Below are 18,384 nucleotides of genomic sequence, written 5' to 3'. Positions count from 1 at the left end.
GCCCACTTAGTACCATGAGCATCTGTTCCATGGCATGGGCATTCCCAGACCAGTGTGAAGGAGCTGGCAACGGCAGGCACTGGCCTGTTCTCAGTAGCCTCTGATTGTCACTCTTGCCAGACATCTCTCCCAATCACTCACAGGAGCTTCTGGGAGCTGCCCAACTCCATCCACCCAGCCATCCTTCCATTCTGTCCTTTACTTGCCCATTGAACAAAATATTTATCTAGTGCTTACACATGCCAGAGATGACAATCGGTGTGCTGCAACCCCTCCTTGGTCTCCTCAGCTTGTGAAAATCAAGCATTAGGATTGATCAGGCTCCCAGAGTGTTAGAATAAAGTGCTGGTCGTCATTTTCCCCAGAAGAAAGGGGTTGGTTGAGGTGGGATTCTTTATAGCTGTTCATTTTTTTTAAAAAGGTGTTTTTTTCTCATGGTAAAAGTGGCACACGCTTGTAGGAAATTTGGAAAATACGGAAACGTAGGAAATTAAAATAACCATGAGAGATTGCTCTATTCTTAGAATTTTGTGCCCTACTTATTTTCATTGACCATAGGAGTTTTTCCATGTTAAAGCATCTCCCCAAATATGCACAGATTGCTTTTGAAAGAGTCTTTGGAGATGGCAGGAGATGGGGGTTAGCAGAGACAAGGAGAAGCTCCACCCATCTTGGACTGAGAAAGAAGAAAGGGAAACACTTTTGACTGAAAGTGACACTGCCTTTGACCCACAAACAGCCTGGGGCTGGCCCAGCCTGTTCAAACTGTGCTGGAGGCCAGGAATGCCCCACTGAGCAAATACAGCCATCTCATTTCCCCAGAACCCTCTGGAAGGGATTACAGGCCCACACACAGCTCTTTTGCCAATCCCTCTCATAATAACCTTCTTCCTCCTTCCTCTCACATCTCAAGTATATCTGAGTCGATCTCTTTGTCCTTTAATTTTATGAATGAATAATATAGTCACATGGTTCAAAACTGAAAAAGTAAAATATACAGTGAAGTCTCCCTTTCCCCCTTCCCCACTTCCCATTTTCACACACAACCATTTTCAGTTTTTTTGTGGAATTTTCCAGAGATATGCATATACATATACATATATGAGCAAATGTGCACGTGATATATCTCTCCCCTTTTAAAAAATGTAATACTGGCATATTATGAGTACTATATTCTGTTTGCATTTTTCTTTTTTACTTAACGATGGTGCTATATCAGTGCATAAAGCACCCTTTATCTTTGGTATGGCTGGGTAGAATTCTACTGTATGGGACACTGGATCCATCAGTGACCCTTAGGTTTTTGTCAGTTGTTTACTGTTACAAAAAAATGCTACGGATCATAACTTTGTACATGTCATTTCACACCTTTGCAAGTATACTTGAGGAATAATTCCTAGAAGCAGAATTGCAGGGACAGATGGTATGTGCATTTTTAATTTTCATAGATCTTGCCAAATTGCCCTCCACAGGGGTTGTTCCAATTTACCCTCCCACCAGCAATGTATCCTGGCAACAACTGAGCCTGTTTGGGCCAAACTGCCTCTCTGTCCTCTTCTGATGCCATGCCGTGGGCCCAGGAGGGCCTACCTCTTTTGGCCTAGATACTCATGCTACGTTTGGCACTACAGTAGGATAGATGTTGCCAGAAACCAGCCATTTGACAGACAGATGTTCTCAGAGCACCTGCTACAAATTCAGCATGCATCCTAGGCACTTAAGCTGCAGTTTTGGCTTCGGGAAACTTAAGATGTTTAGGGGAAAAATTATACCACAAAATAGAGGTAGCCACATTTTCAGTTGTCAGGGCGACATAGTCTAAGTGCAGTGCATCTATTTCTAGGAAAGGAGGAATCCCTAGGGCTGAGCATGATTAGGAAGCACACAGGGAGCAGTTGGGCCTGGAATGCTGCATGGAGAAGGGCATGACTCTGTAATTATATTTATCTGAAAGTGATTATATTATATATAATTTTTGGATGGTGGCTGGCTGGTACAGGGATGTGTGTGTGTGTGTGTGTGTGTGATTTTTAATTTTATAAAAGTTATGGAAGTAATGCTAACTGGCTTCACTCATAAAACCAATGTAGAAAATATATATCATGAGAACATTTAGCCTATTTTGAACAAATGCAAATATTGTGTTGACATTTTTATGTTAAAACAGTTATTTAAGGTTCTAAATCATGCCAAAACTAGAGCTTTTTCTTTGTATCTCATAACTAAGGTAAGAAAGGTTATTATATAAATGTACATTTCAGTGCACATAAAGCTGGCAGCTTTTGAGTGAGAAAAAAGAGTAACTTTGTGTTTGTTTCTCAAACCTCAGTGAGTCCCGGGTGGCCCTCTGGGTGGTCTGTTAGAGTGAGCTGATCTGGGCCTTGGTTTCGCATCTGAATGGGGGACACAGCTATGGGTCACTTCCCATGAGGCTGTTCCTAGGACCAGCCACAGCAGATCAATCTGGGGTGGGCTCAGGGAAGAACCAGGGTGGTCCCCAGAGAAAACTGTTGTGGGAGCAAGAAATGAGCCTTCCCACTCCCTTGGGTTTGCTTTTATTTTCTAATGAAGTGTGGCATTTGTGAACTAATTTAGTATTGTACCCATGTGTGCCTCCACAGGCTAGCTTCCTTTTACGAAGTGGTAATTCCCGAAATGGAGTCTGCAGTTAAGAAGAGGAGGCTCGAAGACAGCAAGTGAGGCGGGGACAAAACTAGAATGTTTTGGTAGGAAAGAGAGGCCCAAGCACACGCCCTGCCTTCCCTGGCCTTCAGCATCCCCATCTCTAAGACAAGGGGGTCAGAACAAGGACTGTGCAGCTTTGGGTACATGTGTCCCTACCTAGCAGCGTCCTGGCCCCTGCATTTTGTTCTTTTAAACACTTTTTTAAAAATAAGTGCTCTGTAAGGAATTGTGTGAGTACCAAAGGAGAAAGATTATGACTAGTAGAGAGTTGTGTTACCAAACTGCACAGAGAAGATTTGTCCCAAGGTCCTGCCTACACCTAGGCAATTAAGTCTATTAACCCAATGCCCCCAGAATACTGACAGTTAATATAATGGCTGGCCCCTCAGCTGTTGCTCCAAGCTCTTGGTAACCGGCCCTCTGGTTACTGACCCACTGTTTGAACTGAGAAGTGGCCCTGGAATCAGCTGGCCACTCAGGGTCTCTAGCCTTTTGCCAGCTTCTTTCAGCAGTGAACTGTGACGCCTTCTCAGCCCTGGGGAGGCAGCTCTGGGAAGAAGCTCCCTTGGGCCTTTTTGTCTCCTAAATCTGTTTCTTTTTTCTCTCTGGTCTTCAAAGGCTGCTAGGTGACCTGTGGCAGAGGCTCTCCCATTCCAGGAAGAAGCTAATGGAGATTTTCCACATCATCCTGAACCAGATCTGCCTCCTTCCCATCTTGGAAAGCAGGTAAGCCCTCAGGAGCTACTTCCCTGTGGAAGAACCCTCTCCCCAAGCCCAACAGGAGCGTTTCTGTGACTTCATCTCAGCCTCCTCCCCTGCTCTGGGGTTGGCTGGGCAGAGATGGGAAACCAAGAAAAATATCTCTTTCCTCCAATTGGCCAGAGCCTTGCAGAGGGGCAGGGCGGGCATGGAAGGGAGCTGCAGATCATCTTGCATTACATGCGTTCATCTTCCCTGGTGTCTTGTTCCAGCTGTGATAATGTTCAGGGCTTCATTGAAGAGTTCCTTCAGATCTTCAGCTCCTTGCTGCAGGAGAAGAGGTGAGTGTGGCAGAGCTGGGACCAGCAGTGGGACAGGACTATGGCCCTTCCACCAGTCCTCACCAGGCCTTACATGATACAGCCCCTGCCATATGCTTACCACAACTCTAAAATTCTGGCAGTTGTAGCCTGCAGCAGGATGGTGTCCCTGTGGTCCCAGCCCTGTCCCTCCCATTTGCTCCCTGTTTCACAGGTTTCTCCGGGACTATGATGCACTCTTCCCTGTGGTTGAAGACATCAGCTTGCTGCAGCAGGCCTCATCTGTCTTGTATCCTTCTACTGCAGCCCACTGGGACAGGGTCTGGCCTGACCAGGTCAGAGATGGACCGTGGGACGCAGAGGGATGGAGAGGGTTAGCCCCTGAACACGTGAGTCAGCCTAGCTGTCCCTAGAGACCCACCAAGGCCCCAGCCCACTTTTTCTAGGGGAGATGACTGCGTTGGTGCTCGGGACAGGGGAGCTACAGTCCTGTCTTCTCTATTCGTTTCCTGAGCATTGGGGCCTGTGTGACCAAGATGGACTCAGCCCCGCCTTCACAGACCTCTCTGTAGGCGGGAAGGCCGACAAGTAAACAGTAGATAGAGTGTCATTTGGGAGGAATTCAGAGGGTGGGAAGCCAGAGGAGGCGCCTCACCCAGAGGAGCTCAGGATGAGGGGGCAGATATCCAAGCTGCCAGCAGCAGAAGGAATAAGAGATGGCCAAGCCAAGGCTAAGGGTGAGGACAAGAGCATTCCCAGTGGACAGAGGACAAAGTGAGCAGTCTGCTCTGAAGAGCTCACAGATGTTGTGTGTAGAGTGCAGGGTGTGGCTGTGGGGGAGGGGTCTCCCAGGAGGTTGGTGGGGTTGGGATGTGGTAGATGAGCCAAGGGCCAAGGGACCTGCACAGCCCTGGGGTGACCCTCACTAAAAAGTTTGGGCTCTGTCCTGCAAGCACTGGGGAGCATGGAAGGCTGTGAAGCAGGAGGTGACATGGGCAGTTCTGTCCTTTGGAAAAGCTCTGTCTGGCACAGGGAGGAGAATGGACTGGCCTGGACCACCATAAGGCCCAGGAGCTGGTGAGGAGGCTGATCTTGGGACTCAGGCGTGGATGATGAAGGTTTGGACTAGAAGTGGAGTGAGTGATTCCAAGGCGACTCAGATTTCTGGCTCGACAGTGCTCAGGGTGGTGGAGAGGGAGGAGGGACAGGGAGGAGCAGGTTTGTGGCCATTTTGGTGGCTGCGGTAGGTTGCTCAATCCTGTCTCTAGGACACCCTGTGGGGTCACAGCCATTGCAGAATGCCCTCAGCTGGGTGGACGGGAAGCCCAGGGGCAGAGGCCCTGTCAAGCCCTCCTCCTGGTGGTCAGTGCAGAAGAACTGCCGGCTTGTCCAAATGCCATGTCCCAGGACACTGGGATGGTAGTCCCTGGCCCTGTCTTTACCAAGGGCTGCTTTTTGCTGAGTGGCAGGTGGTAGGTTGCAAGGCCAGCCTGGCCATGGTCTGACCTGTTTCCCCACGCCACCCAAGTACCCATGACACCCACTGAGTACAGCCCAGAAAGCCCCTGGCAGAAGCCATATGGTCAGATGCTGGGGAGGGACTGAGAAATTATGCCACCTTAGAGCTGGGGAGATGGAGAGGGCTGTGGGACCTGAGAGAAAGAGACCCCTTAACAAGTCCTCATAGGGACGAGACACGGACCGCCTACATCCTCCAGGCAGTTGAGAGCGCATGGGAAGGAGTGGACAGACAGAAAGCCACAGATGCTAAAGACCCGTCAGTAGCCGGGGATCCTATCAGGGATCCTAATGGGCTCACAATGAACGCAGAGCCAGTCAGTCAAATGTCATCATATCCAGAGAACTCAGAGGAAGAAGAGGTGTGTGTCTGGGGTGGTGCTTTCCCCTGCCTCCCTGGGCCCTCCTAGCCCCATTTGAGAGGTTGAGGCAGTGGGAAGCCTCCCTTTGTTTTTGCACTCAGGGGAAAAAGGTTTCTTTTAAAACTGACAGCCTTCAGCTGTTCGTGCCAAGGCTGAGGGCATGCTGGACCAGGAGAGGGGAGAGAGCCCAGGACTCTTCCCTGCCTGTTGAGAGGCAGCACAATATAGGATTAAGACCACACAGGTCAGGCAGCTCAGGGGTGTAGCCTGGTTGTGCCACTTTCCAGCAGTGTGGCCTTCGGCATGTCACTCACATCGAGCCTTCTTTCCTCATCTGTAAGGTGGGAAAGGGTAGATGTGGTGCCCACCTCCATGATGTTGTTGGGATTCCCAGAGCTGCTGCATCAGACACTTAGCCTGGCTGGCCCTCAATGCTCCATTAGCAAATGCTGCTATTCTTCCTGTTATCCCCCAGCCATGTGATTTTCCAGGGCCTTGGAGAATCACAGCCTCTTCCACCTTTTCCTGCCTTCTTCCCCATTTGGCTTCTTATCTGTTATGGAATGTTTTTATTGTTGTTTCAATTTGTTAATTTCCTTAAAAAGCCTGATAGAATTAGGCCACATTGGGCAGTATATAAAATGAATCTCTCTTACTGAAAAGATTATAATTAAAGAGAGCATCTCTACACAGTCCAGGTCTGGTGGTTGCTGTTCCCCTCCAACGTTAGTTAACTTTTTAGAGCTGGGAAAGGACTTCGGCTAGTAGAAACCACGGCCATTTATGGAGTGCCTAGTCTACACCAGGTATTGTGTTCAGTGGTTTCTGTGCATCATCTCTTTGAATCATTTCAAACAACTCCATGTGGTGGATTATAGTATGCCCATTTTATAAGGAGGAAACTAGGGTTTAGAGAGGGGAAGCACCCTGCCCAAAGTTACATAGCCAGAAGTAACATAGCCACTAAGTCATAGAGCCCCCTTTTTCACAGAGGAGGAAATGAAGGCTGAGAGACTTGAGTCACTCCACTAAGATCCCACAGCCAGAGGGGCAGAGCCAGGACTCAAACCAGGTCCCCTGATGCCAAGGCCAGTGTTGTTGGGGCCTGATGGCTTGTCATCTGCCTGGCTTAGCCTTCCTCTCCTCTCTGGCTCTCACTATAGTGCATGGGAGCCGTCGCTGCCCCAGGCCCCGCCGTGTGTGGTGTGGAGCTGGACTCGCTCATCTCGCAAGTGAAGGATCTGCTGCCAGACCTTGGTGAGGGCTTCATCCTGGCCTGCCTGGAGCACTACCACTACGACCCGGAGCAGGTGATCAACAACATCCTGGAGGAGCGGCTGGCCCCCACCCTCAGCCAGCTGGACCGCAGCCTAGACAGGTGGGAGAGACAGGTGGGAGGAGGCTCCCGGGGCCCAGACTGCCTTGGGGTTGGGGAGCCTTCCTCTGTCTTCCACTCTTCCTTCCTGCCTGGCACAGGACTCAGCTTGCTTTCTCTTCCCCAGAGCCATGTTTCCCAACCATTTAAACTAATGTACTCTTTGGGGAAGCATAAAAACCTTAGGCCCCCTTGGAGGTTCTCGCTTGCCACCTGCAGGGCAGAGAGTGTGCACAGCTGGACAGCCCTGCTACACCTTGTGGGATGTGACAAAAGGGTTGCTGACCTCGTTGGAGCTCCTAAGTTCCTGATCTGCCCTGGTCATTTCCATCTTTCCAGAAGATTCCTGAGGGAGGTCAGCCAGAGCTTCTCACTTCCTGAGTCTGGCCCACTGAAGGCCCCATGAATGGGTGTTTCTTCTGTGAACAAATGGTGTTTACTGAATGAATAAACAAAGTTAGCCCTGTGCCTTTGGACAAGTTCCTTAGCCTCTCTGTGCCCGATTTCACAGATGAAGGCACTGAGGCACAAAGGTTGAGTGACCTATGGCTATCTATCTCCTAGAACTGTCGTGTGTCATCAATGAGGAATAGAGCTTTTAAGAAAAAGAAAGAAAACCTGTGTGAGTGGCACGTAGGGAACAAGGGGGAGCTTCTTTTGAGGTGTGGCTGCATACCCAGGCAGGGGCCAGGTAGGCCGGGCCTTCTCTCCCATTAAAGGTTTTTAAATTGTGTGCTAGGTGTGGCTGTTGAAGAGGAGTGAAGAATTTGATGCATATAACATGGCAGTGGGAAGTGGAGTGCAAGTAGGTGTCAGCCGGCAGGTCCCTCTTAAATTGATTTCTGTGCCACTCCCCCAGACAGGTGAAGCCAGACCCAATGCCCCTGCTGACATCTCGTCACAACGTCTTCCAGAATGATGAGTTTGACGTGTTCAGCAGGGACTCAGTGGACCTGAGCCGGGTGCACAAAGGCAGGAGGTGAGTACAGTGGGCTGCAGGGTTCCAGGCACCTGAAGGTGAGAAAGTGAGAAGAACCAAGGGCCCCATCTTTACAGAACTGGCCATGGAGTTTCGACTTACGTATGGGTCTCTTCACAACCCTGGACTTGTGTGCTCCCAGCAGGCAGGAGCAGGTTCTTTAATGATTATGTTTCAGGCTACAACTCTGTGCAGGGAGGTTGTTAGTGAATCCTCCTTGTTGATAGCAAAAGGCCAGAGGGGCCAAAACTGTCTCTTTCTTCCCTTCTTCTTACTTCTTTTGATGTGTCAACCATCAAATCTCTGAGTGGTAGGGCTGGACAGAGCTTCCCAGAAGCCACTTCTTGACCTGATTTTCCCCAGGCTGTGACAAAAGGAGAAAATTTAGTTCTTGCACTGAGTGAGCTTTTCAGAAGGTGAAAATATTCTGTTTTAAGGCCTTTTTATTTATTTTTAGTTTATGTCCTTCCTACTTTTTTGGCATTGAAAAGTCCATTCATAATTTATTCATTCATTCAACAAATATTTGCCTGATACTTATAGCATTCTAGGCCCTGGATTAATTAGGTTCTGGGGATGCAGTGGGTAGTGAGACAGACACGGTCCCTGCCCATGTGGAGTTTGCATTAATCAGCTCATCAAACAAGCTACATCGAATTGCAGATGTAACAGACATTGTTAGGTGGAAGCGAAGAGAGCTCCTCCTTCTGAACCTTTGGTTAGGAGCTTTTACCCAGGGAGGAAGGCTCCTCTGAGAAAATGACATGGGGACCAACAATGGAAAGATGAGAAATTCTCAGTTCTGCAAAGAAGGGAAGGAGAAGCTTTCCAAGCAGAGTGAACTACAGGGGCAGTGGCCCCACGGCTGTAGTGAGCGTGGCAAGGGTCCCATGGGCCAACACATTTTATGTTTTGAATAGATCACCCAGCTTTGGAATGGTGGCTCATTGGAGGGTGGTAGAGAGTACTACATCCAAGTAGAGAACAGCAAAATAAGATGTAGGCAACACTATGCTTGTCCCCTAAAGTTCTGAAATTGTGTTGGTTCCAGAAATCTGGGAACCTCTGGGGAAGTGTGGCCTGCCCTTTCTCCCATCATATAGATGGGCCCATGAGGTTTAGAGAAAGAAGAGACCAGCCCTGTTCTTGTGGTAGGAGCCCCAGTGGCGGAAATACAAGCTGCTGCTTCAGTTCCTGCCCTGTGCTATTCCCCCTCCCTAGGGCTGTCCAGTGCTGGAATCTTGGCTGGCCGAGGGCTTAGGGAACAGGCACAGGGCAGCTATAAAGCCATCTGGCTGGTTAGACAGGAAGCACTTGCACACTGCTTAGTCACAACATTGCGACATCCCCAGATCTCAGGCTATAGATGTTATCCTTCCTCAATGGCCGCTATTCCAGGCCAGCATGATCCTCTGCAGCTCCTTCTGCAGGAGAGGGACAGACAAGGGGTACCCCAGGTGGTAGAAGGATGGCCCCCTGCTCCAACCCAGGGAGCCTGATTGGTAGGTCCCCCACAGAGCTTAAGCATCTTTGGATATGGCCTTTCCCCTTGACCTTGATCTTTGAGTTTGCTCAGGGCCCATAGTATTGTAAAGTCCTTCCTCCCCCTACCTGGGTCATAGGTTCCACATAAGCTTTTGCCAAGAGGCTGGTCCCAACTTTCAGGGTCAGCAGAGGGACTATGCTGAGGCAGCCAGGTTTCAGGAGGGCTGTGCCCCTGCCCCTGGGGCCCTCTAGGCTACCCGGCAGAGACTGGGTGGTAAGTATTTACTGAACTCACTGTGCCAGGTAGCCTAGGGGCTGGGGATTGCAAAGAGCCAAAGCCTCCATTCATGTGTTCATTATTTATTCATTCAGCAAATATTTATTAAGCAATTTACTAGCATTAGATCTGTGCTAGACACCAGGAAACAAGGTGAGCCGGGCACCCAGGACTTGCCCTCAAGTGGCACAGAGACTGTGGGAAAGACTTAGACCATTAAGCAAGCAGTGACAGAGTGGGAAGATACTGGGATGGGGTGCACAGGTAATTCAGCAAGGACACCTGTCCTAATCCAGGTAGGATGGAGAGGCTCAGGGCCCTGCCCTCAGCAAGCACATGAGAAATTAAGTAGCATAAGGCAAATCACACTTGAGTTAAAATGTGTGTGTGTTGTTGAATTAGAGGGTATACTCAGTGGCTTAAGTAGTAAGAAAATCTGTTTCCTTGCTTGACAAGGAGCTGCAAGGTAGGGCAGTGTAGGCTTGGTTAACCTTGGTGCAGCAACATCATCCAGGCTGCATCTTTCTCTCATGGGGCCTGGGCTGGATGGTCAGGCTGGCTTCCTTGAGGCTACAGGGGGGCTGCAGCTGTTTTGCCTATGGCTTCCAGAAACAACAGTGCCAAGAAGAAGTCTAGGCCAGGTCTTCCTGTATCTCTCTTAGAGACTAGGAAACCTTTCCCAGAAATTTCCAAATTCCCCTCACATCTCACTGGGAGAACTGAGTCACAGGGTCCAGGCCCGGGGCTCCAGTGTGGAGTGGAAAGACCTGAACAAAATAAGGGTCTGTTTGGAGCGTGGGTGAGGTGGAGTGTAGATGTCGAGTAGACACCAAGCACGTGTGCTATGAGTATCACAGCCGGTGAAGGAGGCAGTGTGCATAAGGAGGGGTCCCCTAATGGCCTTTGGGCTGTTTCATGGTGCCCTGGAAGATAACAAGTGTTCCCCCATCAAAAAGGTTCTGTGTCCAAAAATATATGTGCATTCTGTCTGCCTTTTGGAGAGTCACAAACCACATTAGCACATTGAAGGCTCTGAAATTCCTGCAGTAAAAGAAACAGAATTCACTTTGTTGAGCCCAGTAGGTGCCAGGTCCACTTCTACACATCATCTTATTTCATTCATTCTCACATCAACCCTGGGAAGCAGGTGCTTGGAGAAGAAGCTGAGACTTAGCAAGGATAAGGAACTTGCCCATGGTCAGTCACATAGTTCAGGAAGTGGCAGAGCAAGAGCTGAGTCAGGAGACCTGTGTTTGGTCCTGGCTGTACTGTTAGAAGCTGTGTGACCTTTAGAAGGTTGCTCTGCCTCTCTGGATCTCCTGATTCCTCACCAGGAAAAGGAGGGGTTTATTGCCTCTCTAGGCTCTTTAGAAGTTCAAATGCAGAAGTAACCCTCCAAGGACCAGTCTGAGTTGGGCATTGAAGGACAAGCTTGAGAAGATGAGGAAGGAAAAGATGGCCACGTTTCAGGGGAGTTTGCTTGTTTCCTGGGCTTGCTGCCCTCTTGTAGGAGGCCAAAGGAGGTACCGTCTCCAAAGACAGATTCCGAAGGCACTGCTGCCTCCGTTTCCAGACTTGACTGAAGTTCTGGCCCTCAGACGGGATCTTTTCCTGGCTGGTTTTGCACCTGATTTTTCTTTTCCTTCCTGACTCCAAATGAGGTCATGAAGCCAAAGCTGTACCTCCCTGGACAAGCTGCCCAGGCACCAGTCTCCACTGTCCCTACCTGTGTCCTCTCTCAGGTCCTAGCAGGGGTGGGTGGAGTTTGCCAGGGTTCTCTGGCTCTGCCAGGAAGCCATGTAACCAGAGGCCACATCGTAGGAAAGAACTTCCCCAATGCCCAGAACGAGGGATGGGATGGCCCAGGACCTGCAGGGTATGGCAGAAAGGGCAGTAACACCTCTCATTTATCCTTGGTCCCCTGGTCCAGTGCAGATCTGGCACCTAGTAGACCCTCAGGAAATGTATTGAATTCATAGATGTGTTTCTACCTGTGGTGCCAACTACCTGGACAATCTTGGGCCCCCTTCCCTTCCTCTCCACCTCTTTTCCAACTTGGCAAAGAGAGCCAGGTATAGGTCCAAGACCACAGCCACAGGCCCCCTTTCCTGGTGGATATGAAAGATTCCTGTGGACTGAGAGTTCTCCCTGGTCCAAATCAAATGCACCATCCCTTCTGCCACACCCTGGTGCTCCCAGTCCAGTCAAATACCCCCCACCGTGAAGCCATTACCTCTTCCCCAGAACCCCAGCTAGACCCCCTGGTCCAAAGTTCATTTCTCCTTTCTATGTTTCCAGGGCAGGCATGCCACCATTCCGCACATTTTGTGTTGGCTGTCATTTGCTTGTCTGTCACCCCCACTACACTGTAAGTTCAGGGAGGAAGATCCATATCTTTGTTTTTTCTTCAGCCTCAGTGATCCACCTGGCACATAGTAGGCCCTTAACAAAGACTGTGAAAGCAAGGCACATCCCAGCCCACCATGCTGGGGCTGCAGACCTGACCTGCCCCAGGCTCCCGGGCAGATAGCCCGACAGACTCAGATGCCTGGCCCTCCCTGTACCAAAAGCTAGTTAATAGAAGATTTTTATGGAAGCTGTGTAGGGCTTTGTGTCTCTTCTTTTTTTTTTCCCCTACCCTTGATACATTCCAGAGACCCGATTTCACAGCTAAGCTGGATTTTCTTGACTGGCATCTCATATTGATTTTCCCCTGCAGGGCTAGAAACTACATTCCACAGGCCTGTGTATGTGTCTGACAAGCCAGATTTTTCTACAGGTTTGCAACACCAAGAGGCCTGAGTCCCTGCCGAGGTTCTGCTACAGCTCACTGTGACCCTGAGCATGTCCCTTTCTCCTCCACTGCACCCAAGTTTCCTCACTTGTGATTTGATGGAAGGTGGAAATCCAGACTTTTCCTTCTGGTGAAATCTTACATAGAAGCTTGAACTGTGGGACAGATCAAAGGTTGCAGTGGTGAAGCAGGAGTGACAAGAAGAGGCCAGGGTCCCTCCTTGCCCCAAATCCCATTGGTCCCTAGGGCTCCCCTGAGCTCAGTAAGAAAGCTGCATGTGGCCTTGCTCTTTCTTAAATTTTTGTTTGTTTTAAAAGATTCCAAAAATCCCACGTGTAACCCCAGGATTAACCATTGTCATTTAGTATGGGGCTTGCTAATCCTCTCTATACATTTATGTACATAGACATGTGCCCATAGAAACAGAGAATTGGTCGGGTTTGCTTTGGTGATCATACTGTATGTGTTTTTCTGTAACTTGCTTTTTTCCTCGGGAATAAGTCTTCAAATTCTTTCTCTGTCAGCACAAATAGATCAAAGTCATTCTTGAGAACCACTGCACAGCGATCTATAATACAGATGTGGCACAGTTCATTTGGCCATTTCACTCGTGATCGACATTAGTTGCTTTCCATTTTCACTGTTACAAACAACGCTGGATAGAAAGTCGCTGATCAGACCTCTGTGCAGATGGCCAGCCTTTCTCTAGGGTAGATGCCTTGGAAGGGAATTTCCTGGTCGAAAGGTACACACGTATTACATTTTAACAGCTACTCTTGGGACACCCTCCGAAGTGGAGGACCGCTTGCCACTTGCCTTAGTTTGTGCCAGTCTGAGGGGTGGAGAAATGAGCCTGGGGTCTCTCTAGACCCTCCATGCCCCACAGCCTTCCAAGCCTGATAGTTCTCCTTCCTCTCTCCCTGCCATTCCTTCTTGGCCCCAGGAAGGAGGAAAATACTCGGAGTCTGCTGAACGACAAGCGAGCAGTGGCAGCGCAGCGGCAGCGCTATGAGCAGTACAGCATGGTGGTGGACGAGGTAGGCCACCCAGGGCTGCAGCTCTGCCAGGCTGGGGACACCAGGTCGGCCCTTGGGCCCCTCCCACCCATACTTCTGCTGCTGCAGGTGCCATTGCAACCAGGTGAGGACCTGCCCTACCGTGGTGACGACTACGAGGACGAGTACGATGACACCTATGATGGCAACCATGTGGGTGCCAATGATGCAGACTCAGATGATGAGCTCATCAGCCGCAGGTGAGGCCACAGGGCGGGTGGCATTCCAGGAGCAGAGCAGCTCTCAGGCTTGTGAGACTCCCATTGCCTCTTGTTTATACAGTTGAGGAACCCACAGCCCTGATCACATGAGCAAGCGCAAGTGGCAGAACCAGTGCCCAAACTCAGGCCTCCTGACTCCTGGTCCAGTGCTCCTCCACCCCAGCCCCTTCTGTGTGGGGCAGCGTTTATTTGGTCTCATTTGGCAGTTTTACGTTTTTCTTCTTAATTGCAGATAACTTTTCCCGGTGGAATCTTATGGAGATTCTCCAATACAGGTCAAAACAGAGCTGCCTTGACTAAAGGGAGGACTGGAGACCCCCAAGGCCCCAGCTCATTCTCCCCCTAAGCCCCCTCATCAGACTCTTTACTGTCAAAGGATCCAGGGGTTGGAGCAAAGCTGGCTTGAAACGTCTGCTGGTGTTTCCCAGCTTCATGAGCCCGTCCCACTCCCAGTGTCCCCCCTCACCCAGCTGGGCTCCCTCCTCTTTGAGGCTGCCTCTCCAGGTTTAACCCAGTCTTTCATCTCACCTTCTCTTTCAACCCTCAGGCCCTTCACCATCCCTCAGGTGCTGAGAACCAAAGTGCCTGGAGAAGGGCAAGAGGAGGAGGATGACGAAGAGGAAGAAGAGGCTGAAGATGAGGCCCCCAAGGTACCCCCGGCAGGTGGCAGATGAAGGGGAGGGTGCAGTTCTGAAGGGGGAATTGGGAGCACTGTGTCCCGCACCCCTCCCCACATCTGGCCCTGAGGCAGCTCCAGCATCAACTCCAGGGAGAGGAGGGCTCCCTGAGAACCCAGGGTGTCCGCTTGGAGAGCTGCTGGCTTAGAACTCACCTCCACCGCCTGTTGAGGGCCAGGGGACAGATTAGAGGATTGGCCTTAGAGCTGCCAGGTTCACCAGACTTAGGACCCTGGTGGCTGGAAGAAGGGCAGCTGTTGGCTGCTGTGCCCAGTATGGCAATTCTTAAAATCAGAGAGGAATTAATGTCCAAGGGCCTTTGGAGGTCAACTAGACCAGTGAGTTTGAAAATTCTATGTTTTAGCAACTAAACTTTTTTTTCAAATGAAATCTTAACAACATGTAAAACAGATAACAGCAGTACTGCCCAGGTTGAATGGGGTGGCAGCCTGGGACCCCTCGAGCTTCTCCTGCCCTCCTACTAGGGTGACAAATTGACATGTTTTCAGGGCCAGGTCACCTATGTAAATGAGGAGTGGGACCTGGGGGGGACTGTGCTGAGTGGTGGGAAGCACACGCCCTGCCTGAGGGGTTCCTCAGCACAAGTGCAGGCCCAGAGCTTCCACAGATTTCCCTTCTTCCCATGCAAGGGTCAGCCCAAATGTTTATGTAAAATCTACTCGTTTTCACGTTACTAATTCTGCTTGTTTTGTTTTGGTTTTGGTCTTTTAAAAACCACTGTCCACTAAAGCCTGTCTGTGGTCCTTAGGTCACAGTTTTCCCCTGCACTGGTCCAGGCTTCTTGCACTCTGGGCACAGAAAGCTGTCCTGGACAGTGGGTGTTTCCATAGCGTGTCTCTGGCGGAGCCAGGGTGAGGCCTAGGCCTCCGGCTCCCAGGACCAGTCAGCTTTCAGGGGCGGCTCTCTTGTCTTTCAAGGCCCTGCATGCTGTCTCACAGTGGCCATCCTAGCTCCCTGACTTGCTCCCATTTGTCATCGTTGTGCTCAGTCTGTGGTCTGTTCACCCCTCCAGCCTGTATAGGAAGCCTCTGTCTTTTCAGCTTCCTCCCCCTCAGAGAAGAGATAGGGCAAGGGCTTCAGCTGTAAACCTTAGACCACAGCAGGCCCGGCGCCATCCCGGGGCATTGCCCTGCTGTCCTGCAGCTCTCCCCACCCCTGACATGGAGGCATTGACAAGATTCAATCGGGTGTGGCCTCACCACAGCTTAGGGAACTGGGGCAGCTCGTGATTCCACATTTTGTTTCCTCTCCCCTCCACAGCCCGACCATTTTGTGCAGGACCCTGCAGTACTGAGGGAGAAAGCAGAAGCCAGGCGCATGGCCTTTCTTGCCAGGAAAGGGTGAGCGTTCAAGGCGTCGTTTCTGGGGGAGGGGACCCATCTGGGAAAGGCCTAGCCGACCAGCCGGGAAACCCTAAGTGCTTCATGTGTCTTTTTTTTTTTAAAGATGACTGGTAAGGTGATCTTAACCCTTGACTTGGTGTTGTCAGCACCACGCTCACCCAAGTGAGCTAATCGGCCATCCCTATATAGGATCCGAACCCAGGGCCTTGGTGTTATCAGCACCACACTCTCCCAAGTGAGCCATGGGCCGGCCCATGCTGCATGTGTCTTAATTTAGCTCTCATGACACCACTATGAAGTAGCTACCATTATTATTATCCTCATTTTAGGTGAAGAAACTTAGGCCCAGAGATGTTAAGTAGCCTGTCAAAGGTCACACAGCTAGTAGGTGGTAGAGCAAAGATTGAGCCCAGATGGCTTGCTCTGGGGTCCACACTCATAACTGTTACTTGACAGATACCTCAAGGGGTTATCACCTAACATGGGAGCCCAACATGTCCAGGGCTAGCTGGTGTCAGGCAGAGTATAAAATGTGAGAGAGCCTAGACAGACAGTCACACCCTATATGGCTGAAAGAGGGATGGTGGGGATAGAGTCACTTCAGCTAGGCCCTTAAGTGTGGAAAGGATACAGAGGAGTTTGTCATATGAGGGCAGAAAGGCAAGAAAGTGCAGCCATGGGCAGAGAGAGGGGTCTTCAGAGGGCAGCAGGGAATAGGGAGCCAAAGACTCCTCTGAGCCAGTCCCCTCATCTGCCCAGTGAGGAAGTGGTCCAGAGGGGCCACAGATCTGCCTCCTTATGGCCAAGCCAGGGGTAGAAGCCCAGTCCCCTATCCTGGCCTGGGACTCATACAGTGCTGCTTACTGGGTGCAGGAGGCCTTGCCAGGAGGGAAGTCATTTGGATCTTATTGTGAAGGCAATGGGGAGCCAAAGAAGGTTGTTGAGCAGGGAGCAGAGAAGTTCTGATTTCTTATCCATCCCAATCTCCTGAGTATGGAGTTCGGGGCAAATCCCAGCAGTTGAGATGGTCTGAAAAGGTCCTAGCTCATATTGTGAGTGTACCTGGTCTTTGGAAGCCACCGATCAAGGGCCTGGGTTGTAGAACAGGAGTAGTGTCCAACTCTCACACATGGCCCTGGATAGAAGGTAGGAGACCCATGCCACGCCCTCCTCCTTCCTTTGTTGTGGGCTGCGGTCAGCATGCTGGTTGTTCCTCCCCCATAGCATGGCAATGGGCCCATCTGGAGGCAAGGCTCAGAGAAGAGAACGCACCAGGCATGGCCTGGCCAGAGCCCCCTGAGCCCTCTCCCTGCCAGGCTCCAGTTCTCCTCCCATCCGAAGTGGGGACATGAGTAACCTGGCCCAAGCTGTGTGTCCTCTCCCGGTGACCACCAAAGTGGCTGTGGGTTCTTCCTGTCAGACCCCCTTCCAGCTGATGGGTGCTCCTGGGCCTGGGTTGGTGCTCCCTCAGGTACCGGCATGACAGCTCGACAGCAGCGGTGGGCAGCCCCCGAGGCCATGGGCAGAGCCGTGAGACAACCCAGGAACGCAGGAAGAAGGAAGCCAATAAAGCAACAAGAGCCAACCACAACCGGAGAACCATGGCCGACCGCAAGAGAAGCAAAGGCATGATCCCGTCCTGAGGCCGCCACACCAGGGCCGGCAGGGAGGGCCTCCTCACCAGGTGCTCCCTGCTGGGACCCCGAGTTCCAGTCAACCCCTCAACAGCCTCAGCTTTGCAGCCCCTTAGAAGGCCACCTCGTTGTCTACCAGCCAGCCATGAGCGCCTTCTTGCAGAACACACAGTGCCTTATCCCACAGCGGAGGAACCCATGGGGCCAGCAAGCAGGCGCCTTCCCCCAGCTGCACTGGCGGGAAAGGGATGGGGACGGAGCCCCAAGGCAAGCCCCCCAAACCTCATGCAGCAAGACACCACTTCCCTTTTTCCCTGGACGGCAGGAAACTTGCATATGCAAACACAAAAAAGGCCTGTGAATAAAGTTTTTGACCCTTTCAAGCAATGATCCATGACATGCCAGTGACCCACTCTCCCTGTGTCTCATTCTTCAGTGACAGCCACTAGTTGGGAAGCAAGAGGGCAGGATGGTCACTGCTCTTTTCATCAGCCTTTCATGCTTGCCTCTCAGTTTAACCCCTTCTGATGCTCTGCTTTGCTGTGTGACCCTGAGATCATCACCCCCTTTTCTGAGCCTCCAGTCCCTGACTGTGGAATGGAGGGGCTGGAGGGTGTGAGGCCCTGGGTCCTTTCCGTTATTTCATTCAGTCCTGACAACCTCCACCCTAGGAGGTAGGTACTATTTTCAGTCCCATTGCCCAGATGAGGAAAGTGAGGCACTGAGGCTGAAAGTACCCACCCAGGCCACAGCTAGGAAGTGTGGAAGGACTGGATGCTCATTCTGACCCCTGGCCTTTATAGTGTCCCAGACCCCCATAGGTGGTGTCCTCTCCATCTCACAGCTGGCCCAAGGACACTTGGCCAGTGGCAGTGCAGGTACCAGAACTCAGTGCCTCATGGTTGTGCATATACTCTATTAAATCCCCCAAAATCAAGA

At 51.0% G+C, this 18,384-nt stretch overlaps 1 protein-coding gene across 3 annotated transcripts in view; it reads left to right on the top strand.

Moving 5' to 3' along the window:
* ASCC2 (activating signal cointegrator 1 complex subunit 2) overlaps positions 1 to 17,853 on the top strand; it is a 37,315-nt gene extending 19,462 nt beyond the window's left edge. For all 3 annotated transcript variants that reach the window (XM_063085282.1, XM_063085281.1, XM_063085283.1), the window contains 12 exons: positions 2,622 to 2,696; positions 3,304 to 3,411; positions 3,657 to 3,725; positions 3,919 to 3,993; positions 5,392 to 5,584; positions 6,748 to 6,962; positions 7,819 to 7,938; positions 13,438 to 13,531; positions 13,619 to 13,749; positions 14,318 to 14,420; positions 15,729 to 15,808; positions 17,283 to 17,853. In XM_063085282.1, coding sequence (XP_062941352.1) covers positions 2,622 to 2,696; positions 3,304 to 3,411; positions 3,657 to 3,725; positions 3,919 to 3,993; positions 5,392 to 5,584; positions 6,748 to 6,962; positions 7,819 to 7,938; positions 13,438 to 13,531; positions 13,619 to 13,749; positions 14,318 to 14,420; positions 15,729 to 15,808; positions 17,283 to 17,454 — 1,435 coding nt within the window. In that variant the 3' untranslated portion in view covers positions 17,455 to 17,853. The remainder of the gene's footprint in view (positions 1 to 2,621; positions 2,697 to 3,303; positions 3,412 to 3,656; positions 3,726 to 3,918; positions 3,994 to 5,391; positions 5,585 to 6,747; positions 6,963 to 7,818; positions 7,939 to 13,437; positions 13,532 to 13,618; positions 13,750 to 14,317; positions 14,421 to 15,728; positions 15,809 to 17,282) is intronic.
* The last annotated feature ends 531 nt before the right edge of the window (positions 17,854 to 18,384 follow it).

The sequence above is a fragment of the Cynocephalus volans genome, chromosome 2 (genome assembly GCF_027409185.1).
Source record: "Cynocephalus volans isolate mCynVol1 chromosome 2, mCynVol1.pri, whole genome shotgun sequence".
Classification (NCBI taxonomy): Eukaryota; Metazoa; Chordata; class Mammalia; order Dermoptera; family Cynocephalidae; genus Cynocephalus; species Cynocephalus volans.
Note: the sequence above shows the minus strand (reverse complement) of the source record. Positions and strands in the feature narration are given on the sequence as shown.